Below are 16,660 nucleotides of genomic sequence, written 5' to 3' on the forward strand. Positions count from 1 at the left end.
ATCCCAGGCCCCCAGTCTAGAGGCCTGTCAGCCCCCCCCCCTTGTGGGAGACATGACCTATCTAGATACTTGACGACGTCATAAACATCAGTGGAAATTGATCATCATTCGCCTTTCAATATGAAGTAGATTCTTCGTAGACTGGTGTTCCGCGGAACATAGTTTGGGAAACCTTGCTATATTGTTTATATAGACAGGTCATCCATAGACAACGGGAGGGGCGAAAAGTAGGACCAGTCGTGTAATGTGTCGGCTTCTTTCTTCAGTGGGCAATGAGTGGAATCAAAGAGATTAGATAAGCACCGTGCAATGTCTTTGAGTGGAATAGATTAAAAAAAAGTTTTTTAAAGTCTTATTACTGGCAATAACTTATTAAGTGCGCACGATTTTTTTTGTTTTTTTATTATATAAACAATAAACATGTGAAATATGTTAAAATCGAGTGTCGTTTTAAACCGGTGATAAGTTGTGTTAACATCAATTAAAATGCTAAAATCAGGTCCCACTTTCGAAACCGGTGGTCGCAAATTGAAAACGTCTATCCGGTGTAATCCTAAAACAAAGCCGCAGCGATTTAGTCTTACTGTCGTAGAAAATCCGAAGATAGAAGTCTTGGAAAACCCTATACAGTCGGAGTCTGACAAAAAGAAGTACAAGTAAGTCAGCTCTCCATTTACAACCATGGAATCAACATTCACTTAATCATTTACCTATTTATCCCCCAAAAATCACGGCTTTAAGTTAATATTTTAAGAATTTTGGGTACACTGTCCGATTTACATGACCATTTAAATCGATTTCTTTCTCCTTTTGTTAACTCATTCGCTGCTGAGTAGATAATGATTTTTTAATTAGCACCTTTAAAATGCACGTTAATTACATCGATCGGCCGCATGGTCATTACGCGCCGGGTGCGTCTTCCGCGTCCAAAGTATTAAGAATTATTGTTAATTAACTATGGCATCCAGTGACGTCCCGTGGGGGTAGGCAGATTGAGCGTCACTTGGGGGTGGCAGTTACTCGAAGGGCGGCAAATCGAAGAAAATCATATATAATATAAGAATATATAGAAATAACTACCTAAACTTAGTAAAAACGAAAATATCTTTCCATTAAAAAAATCAGCTCACTGGTTTTGTCGGGTTCGCGATATCTAGTTTACTTCCGTTGCCCCTCGACGTCCTTGGTGACCAGAAACGACACGTGCAGATTTTCGAATAATTAGTCTGATATTTTGTTAGTAATGTATCCTTAGTGCTTACAACACAGGTCTTTGATATTGGACTCATGAAAGATAAAAAAAATGAGGCGGCATTTTGCGTAGCCTAGGGGCGGCATTTTATATAGGGACGTCACTGATGGCATCTGTCGCTAAATGAAATTACGACGAGTGTATTATGTTTGGTGTTTTGTACAAGTTATTGAGTAAGTACCTACCATTATTGAAAAACAAAAAAATATATTCCAAACCCTGAATTTCTTGTTCTTTATCGAGGATAATTTTTCTATGATTTGTATTTAATTATTTGTTCCACAATACCTTCATGGATGTTACTTTGAACGTATTGCAGTTATCTTCAGATTATTAAAATCAGTGTGCCTGTAAGCAGTACCGTACCGAGGAATGTGTGAGCGGGGTAATCGCCCCGGGCGCAGCTCGGGTAGGGGCGCAGAAATGGAATTTCGTTAAACGTGCTAGAATAAAAAGTGAAAGAAAAATTTCATCCTAAATTTGAACAATTTATTATGATGTTATGTGCCATTCAAATTTGTAACTATTAGTGAGTCAGCATTCCAGTAGATTCGACTGGCTGGAACAATGAGTTTGTTATTTTTCATGTTAAATCTTGTTTCATTTCTTAAGTTGTTGCATCATCCATATTATTCCTGCCTAGTAGTTATCCAGTATAAATAAAACACCCTTCAGTCGGACTTCTAACAAGAAACACGTCATATTGTACCTAGTAATATTCAACCTTATATTAGTACCTATACCAGTAAAAATATGTTATGTGATTTTGTGTTATAAAGTGGAAATAAAGGACAACATTAAATACAATAATAATATCTTTTAATAATTCCAACCCATAACAATGATAAAAATTAATGTTTTATCGTAAATCGGTGCAAATCTTTTTGGTGTTTGCTATCTTTAATAAAATGTGTTTATGTTATACATTGTCGATTATTGCTTATCAGTTGTTTAGTTTTTTGTCTGATTGATTATATGGAACGTGGAAAATTCACTGTCTTCAATTCATTATTAAGAACATGAAGAATTCTACACGTAATTTTTATACTAACGAATGAAAAAAAAATTGGGCATTGTTTTTTAAAATACTTATAATAGTTATTAAACTATTAAACCCGTGTTACTTAAATATTATGTTAATAGTAACCAGACAGTCGAACCTATTTATAAGTTGGCTGTAAGTGTGCATAGTTTATTACCTACAAGTTTTGTATCACGTAAGGGTGACATTTTTGATACTGCTCCAGGCGCTAAAATACCTTGTTACGCTCCTGGTAAAAAAAATTTCACAGCACCCTAAAACTACCAATCACGGGTTGTCCATATATGATATCAATCTCAAAAAAGTGGGTTGTGAGGAATGTTGTAAAAAATGTTAGGCTACAAAATATAATTAAACTCATTTTTTTCTGAGAATAATTTAATCCGTGGCAGTGTTGCCAACCGTACTATAATTAGAGTATTTGTACTACAATTATATTTTGTATGCACGATATAAAACAGGTATAGTACGCCAAAAATACTATAATTTTGAATATCGGAAAAAATACGATAATTACGATAAATTCGATATTTGCGTTCGATAAATTGGTGCAAAGTACTATAATTTCGCAATATAAGAAGATATGGGGAACTTGGAAAAAAAATGCTCGAAAAACGTAAAAAAATCCCTTGACTAGTTTAAAATGAAATTTCTTGAATTATTCGGTAAGCATTTTTGGCCAGGAGAGGTACCTAAATAAAAAAGGGTCTCGGAGTTTCTCAAATTCTCTGTTATTTTTTTCTGAGAAAACTACCTATACCTATACCTATACCTAAAAAAACCTACACATTTCAACAAAGATGACAAGGCGTACTATATTTTTTTCCAAAATACTATAATTTTGGAGGCTCTGTATTATAATTCCACTTTGTAAAGATGGCAACACTGATCCGTGGTAACAGTAACTACTTACCAGTGATGCCAACCGTACTATAATTATTATAGTATTTGTACTATAATTTTGGCCCGCGTACTATGTCCGATATAAAAAAGGTATAGTACGCCCAAAATACTATAATTTTGAAAATTCAGAAAATAGATAAAAAATAGCGCTAAAGCTGTTCCGGAGAACTAAAATACCTAACTTTTTATCTTTTGTCTAAAAAACGAGACCGTTAATCACCTTCTATTTGAATTTTTTACTAAAAAAAGGAGACGTTAATCACTTTACATCTGAATATTTTGCAAAAAAAAAACGAGACGCTAATCACCTTATATTATTCAATTTTTGTCTAAAAAAACGAGATATTAATCACCTTACAGTTGAATTTTTGTCTAAAAACACGAGACGTTAATTACTTTACATTTGAATTTTTGTCTAAAAAAGGTGACGTTAATTACTTTACGTGTAATTTTTGGATAATGCAGAAAAGTATTAATCATGCAACGTGTACTCTATTGTTTGCCGAAATACTATAATTTTGGAGCCAACCGTACTACAATTATAGTACAATACTATAATTTTAATTCTGGAAAAAATGTAAAATAGTATAATTTTACGCCAAATATACCAAAATTATTATTATTATTATCAAAAGATTTTGTGATGAAATGTGATAATAGGAGGACGGGGGTTAAATATTACTGAAAATCATGTGAAGTGTGTTATATGGACGAACCCCTCGAACCCTAAAAAAAGCCGACGGGATTAGTCACTACTTGGAAGAACATAAACAATATTCAATTATATTATGTTTATATGAATGTTGTGACAGTTGAGACATTTGTCGTGTGACCCAGTCGACTTGTAAGCTAAGGAGTGATTGGTTGATATTTTAAACTGGGCATATCCATATCCATCGTCCCATAATACCAGTAGCGGGATAATCACGGTAGCAGTAAAGCAGTTATGTCCTGTTTAAATATAATATTATCCTGCTCTATCTGTTTATTTAACTATATCCGTGACTGTAATAAAATAGCAACTTCAATTACTTCATTTTGGTAGCTCAAACTATTAAATTGCATTGCTATGATTAATTGTATGACGAGTTACATTATTCCTTAACTAAGTAGTACCGATGTTGAGATGGCAATCTTTCAGTTGTCATAGCGCTCAGATGGCATTGTCCAATCAGCAAAATTTAGATGGTGCGGCCAAATTGTCGTCGATGGAATTTGGAATAAGTATCTGATAGCAACACCCCAGAGCCAAGGTGCACTCTTAGAAAACTTCTGACCTATTGTATTCTTTCTTAAAGGGTAATCCTGCTGGAGAATGGATTGCGAGCGTTGTTAATATCAGACGTTTCCCCGGAGAAACCAAACGCGACGGCGAACGGGGTAGAGGAGGCGACCACGTCTTCGGAGGATGATGATTCTCCGGAGTTGTGCACCAGCGATGACGGGGAGAACAGCAGCAACAAGGAGGTAGACACTCATGACGGAGACAACAGTGAAGAGATGGGGTCGCAGCGTAAAGCTGTAGACACCGGTGAATCACAAAAGGTTAATTTTTATACATTTATGAATACGGTAGAACACCAACTATAATGACAACTAAAGGTGATTCTATTCCAAAAGAGTTTGCCATAATATAGAGAAGGCATATCGTGCAGCTTTTAGCCAAATCAATGATCCAATTCAAAAATTTTGAAACTCAGGACTCAGACACCAATAGATCTTCGAAGCTACACCGCCTCATTCAGCAAGCACTTGCCTGTTATAAGGAAATTCGACTTACGATGTAGGTGGTGGAATGGAACCCCGTCATAAGCCGAGAACTGACTGTAGTGTGAAGTTGTCTGCAAATAAATCTGCAGTACAAAATCACTTTTAGCTAATTTAATCATTGAGCCAGAGCTTCCTTTTTTGGTTTCAATTTTATACATTGAGGCTCCAGAAGGTTTCTATCAATATTTTTGGTTACCTCCATATTTGAAACCCATAACCTCATTTTATTTAGATTTTGAATGATTTAAGAGTTAAGGGTTACATTGGAATAGATCCGCTGGTATTTTTTTTTATCTATGTTAATTTATTAATGCTATACGCAGAACATTGCTGTGGTAAGCCATCGTGCAATTAATTGAAACGGCCCTCATTTCTTAAGGAAATAATCATGAAACACAAAAATTGTTTAATACCTACATTTCATCACTCCAGCAATTGAAACAGCAAACCACATAAATTATTGATTGCGCAATTGAATAATTATTTGTTTTGCTTATTATCAGAAAAAAACTTCTACGGTTAATATTAGAATCATGATTATAAAAATTGTCAATCGAAACCACACAGGATATCAAAACAATGTTGTTTATTTGCGCTAACCTCACATTATCCAAAATAAGTGGTTGATTATATGCCAATGTAAAATTGCAAATATTTACAAAATAACCTTATTTTTAATGCTATAGTAATTCAGGTGTCATCAATTTATCAATCTATGTATCTATGCGTGGTTTCTTGTTGTCCCACTTTCTTCCTTGCGCCTCCAACAGTCTCTATTCCTCATGACCTCATTATTTATTTGTTTCTTTGTTAAACACCACAATAGGTCGTGAAACCCAACGGCAGTGGCAAAACTTCCAGGCTTGAGGAATTTACATATTAAAATTAGATTATGTAAATATATTTTGACCTCGCCGGGAATTGAACCCGGAGCTCCCGGGTGGAAGGCCAGCGCCTTACTCAGTGCACCACGAGAGCCGTCTCATGACATGAAGTTGAATTTTGATTCATCAGTAGTTTACTTAGAATAATTTATTAATATTGTCGATATTTCAGGCTGCCTGCGCTCTAAGTGTGAACGTTGGAAGCTTGAGTGACCCCCTGCACATACAAGGGATGGCGCACTTTGTCGAACACATGCTCTTCATGGGAAGCAAGAAGTTCCCCAAAGAGAATGACTTTGATTCCTTTATTCAGGTTTGTATATTGAATGAACATAATTCAGAACACTTCAGCAACATGCCTATTAGAAACAATATTGGTGACAGATGAGATTCGAATTGTGATCCATCAAGTTCCATGAAATCTAATCATGAATAATTATAACCTATAACTCTTAAGCCATGATAATGTTTAAATTCACAGAAAAACGGTGGCTTTGACAATGCGTTAACCGACTGTGAGATGACCACTTTCTACTTTTACATTGAGGAGTCCGTCCTGGACGAGGCTATGGATAAGTTCGCCCAGTTCTTCGTGTCACCGTTGATGAATCAGGAGGCTATGCAGAGGGAAAGAGAATCTATTGAGTCGGGTAAATTATCTGCGTATTGATCGTTTAATTTTTATTTTCTTATATCGGATTATGTATCACGTCTGGTAAGAAAGTCAGAATATCTATCTTGCGTACACGTTTCAGAATTCAACATAACCCTTCCAATGGACTTCAGCCGTAAAAACCAACTGCTACGCCAGTTGCTGCCTGAGGGTCACCCGGGGCGCTCCTTCATGGGGGGCAACTCTAGGAGTCTGTCCGCCCCCAAGGGACCCTCAGACCCCGATCTGTACCAGGCTGCTCATCAGTTCAAAGACAGGCATTACAGCGCTCACAGGATGACTGTTGCCGTCCAGGTATGCTTCGTATATGTTGTTATTTTCATAGGGAAACATAAGGACTCATAGTATGCACCTAATAGGTTGAGCAAGTGGCTAACATCCATTTCTCGTAAAAACAAAAGTCTGTTAATATAACCTCCATTCTGTGGATGTTTATAATATGATCCTCTTAGGATTGAACATGATGATATATTTGTGTAAGACTTAGTCCATTACGTAAGGCACTCGCCTTTCATCCAGCTGGGGTTCGATCTTGGTGAGGTCACATTATATTTATGTGATTTTCTCAAAGCATGAGTGTTTGTTTCACTTCTATTACTACACTACTGTTTCACTACACTACTGTCATTGCCTGTGATAGTGCTCAAAAGAATATAAATACCTATATAACAGTAGCGAAGAGTGAAGGTACGCTGTTAAGATCCGACAGTGCACACTAAACTTTGACAGTCAAATGTATTTGTTTTCATTGAGTTTTTGAAGTTTCATTGAATTAATTTGTCATTATCATTAGTGTGTACCTATTCATTAGTAGTAATATCGTATTATCTTCTTATTACCCGTAAGTATACTTGACAAGTGTGCTCTTTTTCTCAAATATCCACAGCCTACCTCTTTCCAAAAGGTAGGTTGTTAAGATCCAACATAAATAGTGCACACTAAACTTTGTCAGTCAAACGTAATTATTTTAATTAACCTAAGACTACAATGTGTAGATAGTGTTTGTTAGTTTTCAAAATTCAACTAAACCCTGCCGAATCCAAGCCGTAGTAGATAATAGTCAAAAAATATTCATTTATCTATAAAATATATAAAAAGTATGCCATTAAACTACATAGGTTTTGGGAGATCTGAGAAAAAGAGCACACTTTCCAATTATAGTTACGGGAAATAAGAAGGTAATACGATATTACTACCAGTGGCGGCCGGTGGTTTCCAAAATTTCTTTTGTTGGGGGTGCACTAAAAACTTTTTTACCTTCTTCGTTGTTTCTGCTTAGCGAACACCTTAATAACTTTCTCATTTAAGTCTGGAACAGTTTGTAGAAATTTTTTTATGCTTAGCACAGATACAATCAATCTCTCCTGATTCATAGTGTTTTTTTAAAAACGATTTCATTCTTTTAACAGTTGAAAAACACCTTCGACTTTCCACAGATGTCATCAGAATCATACAAATAATTTTTAATACTTTAGTTAGTATATCGATAAAATGATGTCGAAGATTCTTTGTTTTAATAATTTAAATATTAAATGCAGGTTTTGGTGCACCAGTCTGCATCTACAGACATAGTTTTAAAACACTAAGGCCATCCGCTCACGTGAATACACAAAAAAGACTAGACTGAAGCTCCAGTATCTAGCTAATGTATTTCAATGGCGGCTCGCTGACGGCAAGACTGGAATCTCTCAGTTTTTAAATGTTCGCGACCGAAACCAAAGAGACCCGACATTTATATCACCGTGAATGTAAAAACTGTCACCAATAAAACTTACAAAGTATAAACTATTTTTTTTAATCTAGGCGAGATTACCATTGGAAACTCTAGAAAAGTATGTGGTCAGCACATTCGGTCTGATAGCTTCTAACAATCTGGACGGCGATGATTTCTCACAGTACGCCTTTAAGCCGGAAACCATCACGCCAGATTTTCACTCTATCTATTACATTAAACCGGTTCAACAGGTTACTGAGGTGAGTCTTAAAATTTAATATTGATTTACCAGATATTCTTGTGAATAATATCAATTTTACCAGGGAAATATTCACCCGTACCCATGAAGGTAATTTGTAACTCTTGCGGTGCATTTGCTTCAGCAGGCAAAAAACAAAGGTTAGAATACTTTTTGAACAGGCCTCCTACTTCGCTTTTATCCACAGGTGGTGTTAAACTGGGGAATGAAGTCTTTCCAGAAGCATTACCAGGATGCTCCACAGACGTATGTCTCTTGGATTATCGGACATGAAGGAGCCGGAAGTCTTTCATCGTACCTGAGAAAAAAGTTTGTCGATTCACTTTGCTACTAATAGTGAAATTATTGCGAGCATAAGATTTTCCTGTTTCTAGACTTTGTAAATATTTAAAATCAACAACATTCTCAATTGATTCTGAACGAACTCCATCCTATGGCTGTCTCTATGACAGTAGCCTGCCGTGTTGTAATTCTATGCGTTCATGACATTAATAGTATTGTTTACATGTTTCTCACCATTCGTTATTAAGCCGATCGACGGATTGATAACTAATATGGATTTGTGACATTTCATCCATCACTGCATCGGGCTCTCAATTTAAAGTTACCACTGTTTATTCAAGATTTATTCATTGGAATGTGTGAATGCGAATTCGAGTGCAAGCAAAATTAGAGTTTTTAAATCATGTTCCTGAAATTTTATTAATATAATCACGATCAAACGTGTAAAATAATTAACACCCAGCATCTTTATTATGCCAAGCTTCACTGATGAAAATTGGAGGTGTCTTGCAAATTGGAATTTTTCCTAAATAAAAAACTCCAGAATATTTATGTATCCTTTTGAATTATATAAATATTATTATGATATAGGTATAAAATTATATGCGACAGTTCGCAGCGAATTAGATTAGATTAGTCACATATTACAAAATAATCTCAATTCAATTGAAATTTGGTCCAAAAAAAATAAACTCGAGTTTAATACTGACAAAAGTGTCTGTATTAGCTTTTTGAAATCAAGATCTCCAATTATATTCAACTATAATATGTCAAATAGATTACTGAAGCGTCAATCAGAAATTAAAGATCTTGGCATATTGTTTGACTCATGTTTATCATTTCGCTCACACATCACTTCTACTGCATTGTGTGCGAGCAAGCTTCTAGGATTCGTCATACGACAAGCCAAGCCATTCAAGAATCCAAATGTTTTCGTACACTCGTGTGTCATTAGTTCGGAGTATTCTTGAATATGTGTCCATTATATGGAGTTCTTATGAAGATTCCTATAAGCTTGTTCTGAAGAAATTTCTTCGACATCTTTATTTTAATGTATATAAATATTTTCCTTTTGACAGTTTCTCAAATGAGTATTTTCCGACTAACTTTCTTCAAGGCATGCTCGCCTTTCATTCTCTTGAAGCTCGTAGGTCACTTCTGCTCTGAAAGCATTTTTCCCTGCTCTCACGTTTATGGTTTCACTCATAGTTTTCAATCCTGATATTCTGGAAAATTAAAATTTTTATGCACCCGTCGATTACATGCGTGGTTGTAGCCATACCCTATTTTAGATGAAAGCTTTTCCCTCATGTCAGGCTTTCTAGGCACCAATAGCGAGGGCTGTGTGGCTGGTCAATGCACTCCCTAGAGATGTAGACATTTTTAGCGATGTATTTTGTTTTTAAAATTCTATTTTATTGTTTAATTTGAATTATTATTGTTATAAAAGATAGTAAAACTAACTCAGTTAAGTAAGATATTGTTATGTTTTCACAGTGTATGGGCCCTGGACGTTACAGCTGTTAATTCTGAAACAAATATTTACCACACGTCGCTAATGTACTATTTCTGCATCAACATACGACTCACACAGGATGGCCTCGACAACATCGACAAGGTACGCGAGGCCAATATTATACTCACCTCACTTAAGTGGACGTAGGGATTACAATACCGAATGAAAATATCAATACCGGTATTCATGGCCTCCTTTACTAAGCATAAAAATATTCCTTACTCTGGACCAATATTTTGGTCTCAAAGTCAAATTTGTAGCCTGTGTACGAGTATTTGGTAATCACTGATTGAAGAAAAAAGGAGGAAGAATACGCTCCGACAACTCAAAAACCTGTTACGATAATAAAAAACCGTGAAAGTTTCCAAACAGTATATTCCCAGAGGATGAAGTTTACATTTTGTATTCTTTCCTCACATGGATGCGTAGCTGGAGAAATATCAAAGGACTTTTGCTCACGATTTACGAAGCTGAACATGAGTTTATGGCAACTATTTTTTAATACTAAAAATGTCGTAAAATCACCATCTCGTATTGTAATTATAAATATATTTTATGCTCTTTACAGGTGATCGATGCAGTGTTCGGATATATTAAAATGATAAAAGAAAAATTGCCCATCGACGGAGAAAGAATCTTTAAGGAAATTCAGGTATTAAACAATTCATAAACAATAAAAACAGTCAATGTCTGCTCCTTAGTTGAAGGATATAGAAACCACGTGGCGCTTCTGAGAATTTCTGTTCCTCACCGGCAATGACATTAATATGGACGAAGCATCTGGAAAAAAAAATGACACTCACTTTTTTATCGGGTCTGCCGAATGGCATGATCTGTTCTAACGCCATTACTATAAAGGTGATATTGCTATAAACTCTCGATACTTCTTGTCGAGTCTGCCGAATGGTTCGGTTCGTACGGGTTCGCTCAAACGAACATTGATACTAGAAACACTGTTCTAACGCCATTACAATAAAGGTGATATTGCTATAAATTCCCGATGCGTGATATCGCATAATGGATATTGCGTGATGCTACCTATGCACGTGCGAATGTTATGTTTGAATTTACTTGCTAGCTACTGTACTGAGTGCGTCGTCCATTAATAATGTCATTGCTTACCGGTCGTTTTGCATCTTCCCAAGTGATACCAACGTCCTGTAGCTCCATAGTATACACCCTGTGGATGATATTCAAATGATTAAGAGATCTCTGACAAAAATGTTTTATCAAAAATTTTATTGCGTTTTTTTAAAAGCATTTTATAAAAACTTTACACTACGTAAAATATTTTATAAAACTCGAGTTTAAAAAATAGACAACGAATATAATTATATTGTCTTGTACGATTGTTTTCGGTCTTTCATTTCTATTTTTGTAATCTGTAACTATTATTACTTATTTAATATTTCATATTATTTTTTCGTGTTCTACAATCAACAATTTTAATGGTTAATTTCTTGCCGTCTTCCATTTTGAAACAATCTGTCACAACAGTGGTACTCTTCACCAAAGACTAATCTTTGATAAAAGGTATTGTCGTGCTAATATGTACTTACCCTTTTAAAAGGTTTCATGAAATATTCTTCATCTGAGATTTGTCAAAGGTCTTTGATAGTCTAATACCGGCCTAAAGATTTTATTTGATTGCTTCTAGCCACTGGCAGGTGTGTGTACTTACCAGTGGCTGCCACCCACAGATCGCAGCTGTTGCAGTATGTATGTATGCTTTAAAAGAATTCGCAGTCGATTTTTGCTAACTTGGTGATTTACTCGATCATTGTTAGAGTTGTTTTCATTAATTGTTTTCAGACAATAGATGACATAAACTTCAAGTTCCAGGATGAGAGTGAACCCTTCGAAAATGTGAGCTTCCTCTCGGATGCCATGCATTACTATCCCCCAAAGCACTACCTAACGGGAGACTCACTCGCCTACAATTACAACCCAGAGGTAGGTACCTACTAACTAATTATCCTATTATTACGTTAAGTATGTATAAAGAATATTCCCATCTTACACGTAAAGACATACTGTCAAAGGTGTTCAAAAAAACTTTATATGGAGATGGAACCTAAATGTATAAAATTGAAGCAAAAAAATGGACCTCTGGTCTATTGATTAAGTTGGCTACAAGTAGGGATTGCAATACCGAATGAAAATATCAATACCGGTTTTTCAGTATTTATTATTGAATACCTGTATTAATACCGGTATTCGTTAAAACATAAATACTTATCACTAAATATAGCTATTACAATCTCTTTAAAAACATTATTTTAAAGAAAAGTACTGCGAGTACCAAAAATGCGTTGCGTCTAGATAACGCGTTCTTACGCGCAAGTAGCAAAAATGCTTTGTGCTCAGTATTCATCATGGAATCTGAGGAAGCGGTTGTATTGTGGCTTGCGTACCTCGATGGAAACGATGCAAACAACGAGAAAATAGACTACAGAGTGCATCAAATTTTAAGTGATAGACCCATTATTTATTATTATTTTTAGTTTTAACTCCAGAACCTGATGGTGTACTATGTTTATTTTTTCTCATTTCTCGAACAAATGAATCCCGAAGCCCTTTCCACCTTTTTTGGAGCGCAATGCCTGAAAACAAATATTAAATAAATTAATGTAGGCACGCCACTGTTCAATGAAAATATTAAACTTTTCATAACTCCACTCCATGAGTGTTATTCAAATGGAGCTGCTGTGATATTTGATTCTTTTCATAACACGTGAGTACCAAACCCCATAAAAGCAATTAGGGAAACCATAAATTTTGGTTTAGAAACGATAATAAAACTAGGTATGTAAATACATTATAGAGCATTTTTAGTGGCAATGTTCACAAAGCCCACTTGAATGTTATCAATTATCATTGTTATAATTTATTGAAAAAAATGTTATTTTAATAATAATAATAAGTAAGTACTAAATTTAATTGAAATACAGCTCTAGGTACTGAGAGCACCTAAATATTTTATAAATAAAGTTTTTCGGTTACCTAGAATTTTACCTAGGTTTACAAAATATATCTACGAGCTCTTCCCAGCTTGTGCGTTTTATATTTCTATTAGAATAATCAGAAGATTCCATGTCCCATGTAGCCTTCCTTTTTTCCAGTTCGTCAATAAATAATTCTGTATCCAAGTATTCACGCTCCATTTTGAAAAAAAATAATGTCTATTTTAAAACTAGCCGACAAATCACTTGCACGCGCGTTGGCGATCGCGATGTTACTGGGCGCAATAATTGCCGGCCTAGCACCTCGACTCGCGCACAATATGCGCGAGGTCGAGAGTCCGGCGTATGCCCGGCGCACTCCACGCGAGAGTCGTCACTCGCGAGCGCTTGTGGACAGCTGAATTGGGTCACAATTGTAGAATTGGTGATTTTTACAAATAATTTGAATATATTGATAATTTTACAATACATAACAATTTTATAAATGGATATAGGTATTTAATGAATTGTGTTTTATTGTTATTTCACCAATGTTGAACTCAGTCAATATTTTGCATCTTATCACCACATAACTTATACACTCAATTGAATAGGAAATACAGTACAAACTAATGAAGAAATAACATTAAATTCATCGCTAAAGACGTAAACGAGTGTGTTTTCTTAATACCGAAAATTTCAGTATTTTGAATTTTTAAAACCAGTGTTCTGGTATTGATAAATACTGTACTACCGATTTCGAAATACCGGTATTGCAATCCCTAGCTACAAGGGACTTTGTATTGCACAATCATTTGAAGAGAACTTCACACTTGTCGTCATTGCAGATAATAAATATTATGTATTGTCAAAACATGCCTAAAATACTTAAATTCTTGCCATTGGATAGGGTATAAATAAATACAATTTCAATTTGACATTTCATACATATTGCAGTATCGAAGCAGACTTTTGAATATAAAAAAGTGGAAAGATACTCCCTCATCAACATATATTGACCTTAAGATGAAAAATCATGTAAAACTATGCGACAGATTTCAAACCAGAACGTGAGCCGCCATTTTGTTTCCGGCGCTGCTAATAGAAGAAATAATGAAGTTGTTTCAAAATTGCTATTACTGAATGCGTATGACTTCTTCTATCCAGAGTTCAAATTCTTTTATTGGCATGCTATATCGTGTGACATCTCTCGGAATCATAGAAACCTCATGATTATCACAGCCTATTCTATGGAAGAAAAAATGATAAATTTATTACCAATACAGCCACACGTACAATAGTTTGATTCGAAAATTGAATTGCCTTTAAAATTCCTAATACGGAATGCGTATAACACTTCTTCCATCTATGTAGTGACCAAATTCTTTAATTATAGCAGTTTTGTTGCCTTTTCTTGATGCTATGAAATTGTGAGCAATAATACCTACGCTTTAATGTACCTTTTCAGTGAAGCTATTCATGGCTCTGATATGAGTATAAATATACGACATTCAAGTATTTCTCCTAGTAATTTTCAATACATGATCAGCCATCCGAATTAGTATGAGTCAGCTAATTACATTTTCACATAATTTAAACATTCCACATAATATTATGCATGATCAATGAAATACATTTTTTCGTGTGCGCAGCTGATCAATTACGTCTTGGACGCGATGACTCCGGAGACGGTGAACATCATGATCTCTTCGCAGAGCCACAAGGTACCCATCCAATATGATCAGACCGAGGAGTGGTTCGGCACTGAATACAAGAAGACAGGTACATATTAATGACGCGTGACTTATATTACATATTGGCAAAAACGCTGACGAAAATCTATGTATATTTACTGGTTAATGCTCGTTGACCGTAGGGAGACGTTTCAGATACGGTTGCGATAAGTGAAATTTTACAATCAATGTGCGATTTGAAAAAAAAACTGATTTAACATAATATAAAATCATTTTACAGGCAGTCCTTGACTTTCGTACATAATTCGTTTCTGAAAATGTGTATACAAAAGTTGAATTTACAAAAATATTTTGTATTCTATATACAAAAATAAAGTCAGTCACCAATGGGCTAACAGACACTCCCTTACCTATATTTTAGTCCGTTATATCGAAGTTCTAGTGTATTATTTTGACAGTTGTCTCTTTTATTTCATAATTTTACCATTAAGTATCATGCGCTTACTAATTTATCGTTTTGCTGATACATAGAAATGTTTAAACTTTGTCTTTGAATTAATGTCCATAGCAATACCTACGGAATCCATAACCAGATGGAAAGAAATACAACCATTGCCAGAATTCCATCTGCCGGAGCCCAACATCTACATCACAGACAACTTTGACCTGATCCCTATGCCTGAAAAGTCGGAGATAACTGCCAAGCCCACTTCTGATGCGTCTGCTGGAGAGCATAACACTGGTGAGTTGCAGTCCCCTGAAGATGCCCCCACGCTGTTGAGAAACGATGAGTTGATGGAGCTTTGGTTCAAGCCAGACTACAAATTCAGACGCCAGACTACCATTATTCTCATTCTCCTCGAAACACCACTAGTGAAAGAGTCGGCCCAATGGTATGTTTTATATAGAAGTTTATACTATTGAAATTTTTTGTGCTAATAAACAAGCACATAGCACAAGCAAGTAGTAAAACCTTGTTCATTTTTATATATTTTTTTTTTCATTTTTGTATTAGTAGGTACATTGTTGACTATTTAAAAAGGTTTCTGTATTATTTAATGAAATAAAGGGGGGGGGGAGGCGCCAAGATTAGATTATTTTGAAAGGGCGGCGTAGTAGCATAAAGTTTGGAAACCATTGACCTAAATAATAATACTGAATTAGTGTGGCTGCCTATCTATTCATCATGATAGATTGTCTTCATAAATATCATAGCAGTAGTATAAGTATTGTTTTCTCTGCAAATGAACCTGCAACGAGATGTCACTTGTAGCTAATTTAATCAGTGGACAGGCCCTTCTTTGTTTCAATTTCATACATTTAGGCTCCATCTCTATGGAAGAAAGTTTTTTCAAGAACTTTGGTTAATTAGTTAATTACATACATTATTCTGTTCATATAAACAAATTCGACTTAAATTTGACATTTCACGCATCTCATTTATTGCCATATCAAAGCAGACATTTTATATTTAGCTATAATTTACCTGGAAAGATTACTCCCTAGTCAATTTTATGTAGGCGACCAAAAGCAATACATTCACCATTATTGTTACGATGCAATTTTGTTTTCAGGGCTGCCAATAGAAGAAGAAAATAATGAACTTGTTAACAATACAACCACATCAAGTGTCAAACTGCCTTCAAAATAATTATCAAATTAACCAGTGACCCGGAATCATAGAATTATCATATCATATAGAAATGTATTATAAGGAATGCTTTCTTGT

The 16,660-nt window shown here is 35.1% G+C and overlaps 1 protein-coding gene across 1 annotated transcript in view; it reads left to right on the forward strand.

Moving 5' to 3' along the window:
* The first annotated feature begins 215 nt into the window (after window positions 1-215).
* The window catches only part of LOC147069641 (nardilysin-like), a 35,735-nt gene continuing 19,290 nt past the window's right edge, over window positions 216-16,660 (forward strand). The window contains exons 1-12 of the mRNA XM_085950381.1: window positions 216-656; window positions 4,496-4,742; window positions 6,024-6,164; window positions 6,333-6,501; window positions 6,607-6,818; window positions 8,328-8,498; window positions 8,685-8,806; window positions 10,277-10,397; window positions 10,864-10,947; window positions 12,108-12,248; window positions 14,890-15,019; window positions 15,500-15,824. Coding sequence (XP_085806507.1) covers window positions 487-656; window positions 4,496-4,742; window positions 6,024-6,164; window positions 6,333-6,501; window positions 6,607-6,818; window positions 8,328-8,498; window positions 8,685-8,806; window positions 10,277-10,397; window positions 10,864-10,947; window positions 12,108-12,248; window positions 14,890-15,019; window positions 15,500-15,824 — 2,033 coding nt within the window. The 5' untranslated portion in view covers window positions 216-486. The remainder of the gene's footprint in view (window positions 657-4,495; window positions 4,743-6,023; window positions 6,165-6,332; window positions 6,502-6,606; window positions 6,819-8,327; window positions 8,499-8,684; window positions 8,807-10,276; window positions 10,398-10,863; window positions 10,948-12,107; window positions 12,249-14,889; window positions 15,020-15,499; window positions 15,825-16,660) is intronic.

The sequence above is a fragment of the Rhyacophila brunnea genome, unplaced genomic scaffold, assembly GCF_057557595.1.
Source record: "Rhyacophila brunnea isolate RB1 unplaced genomic scaffold, BYU_Rbru_1.0 scaffold_23, whole genome shotgun sequence".
In the NCBI taxonomy this organism is placed as follows: domain Eukaryota; kingdom Metazoa; phylum Arthropoda; class Insecta; order Trichoptera; family Rhyacophilidae; genus Rhyacophila; species Rhyacophila brunnea.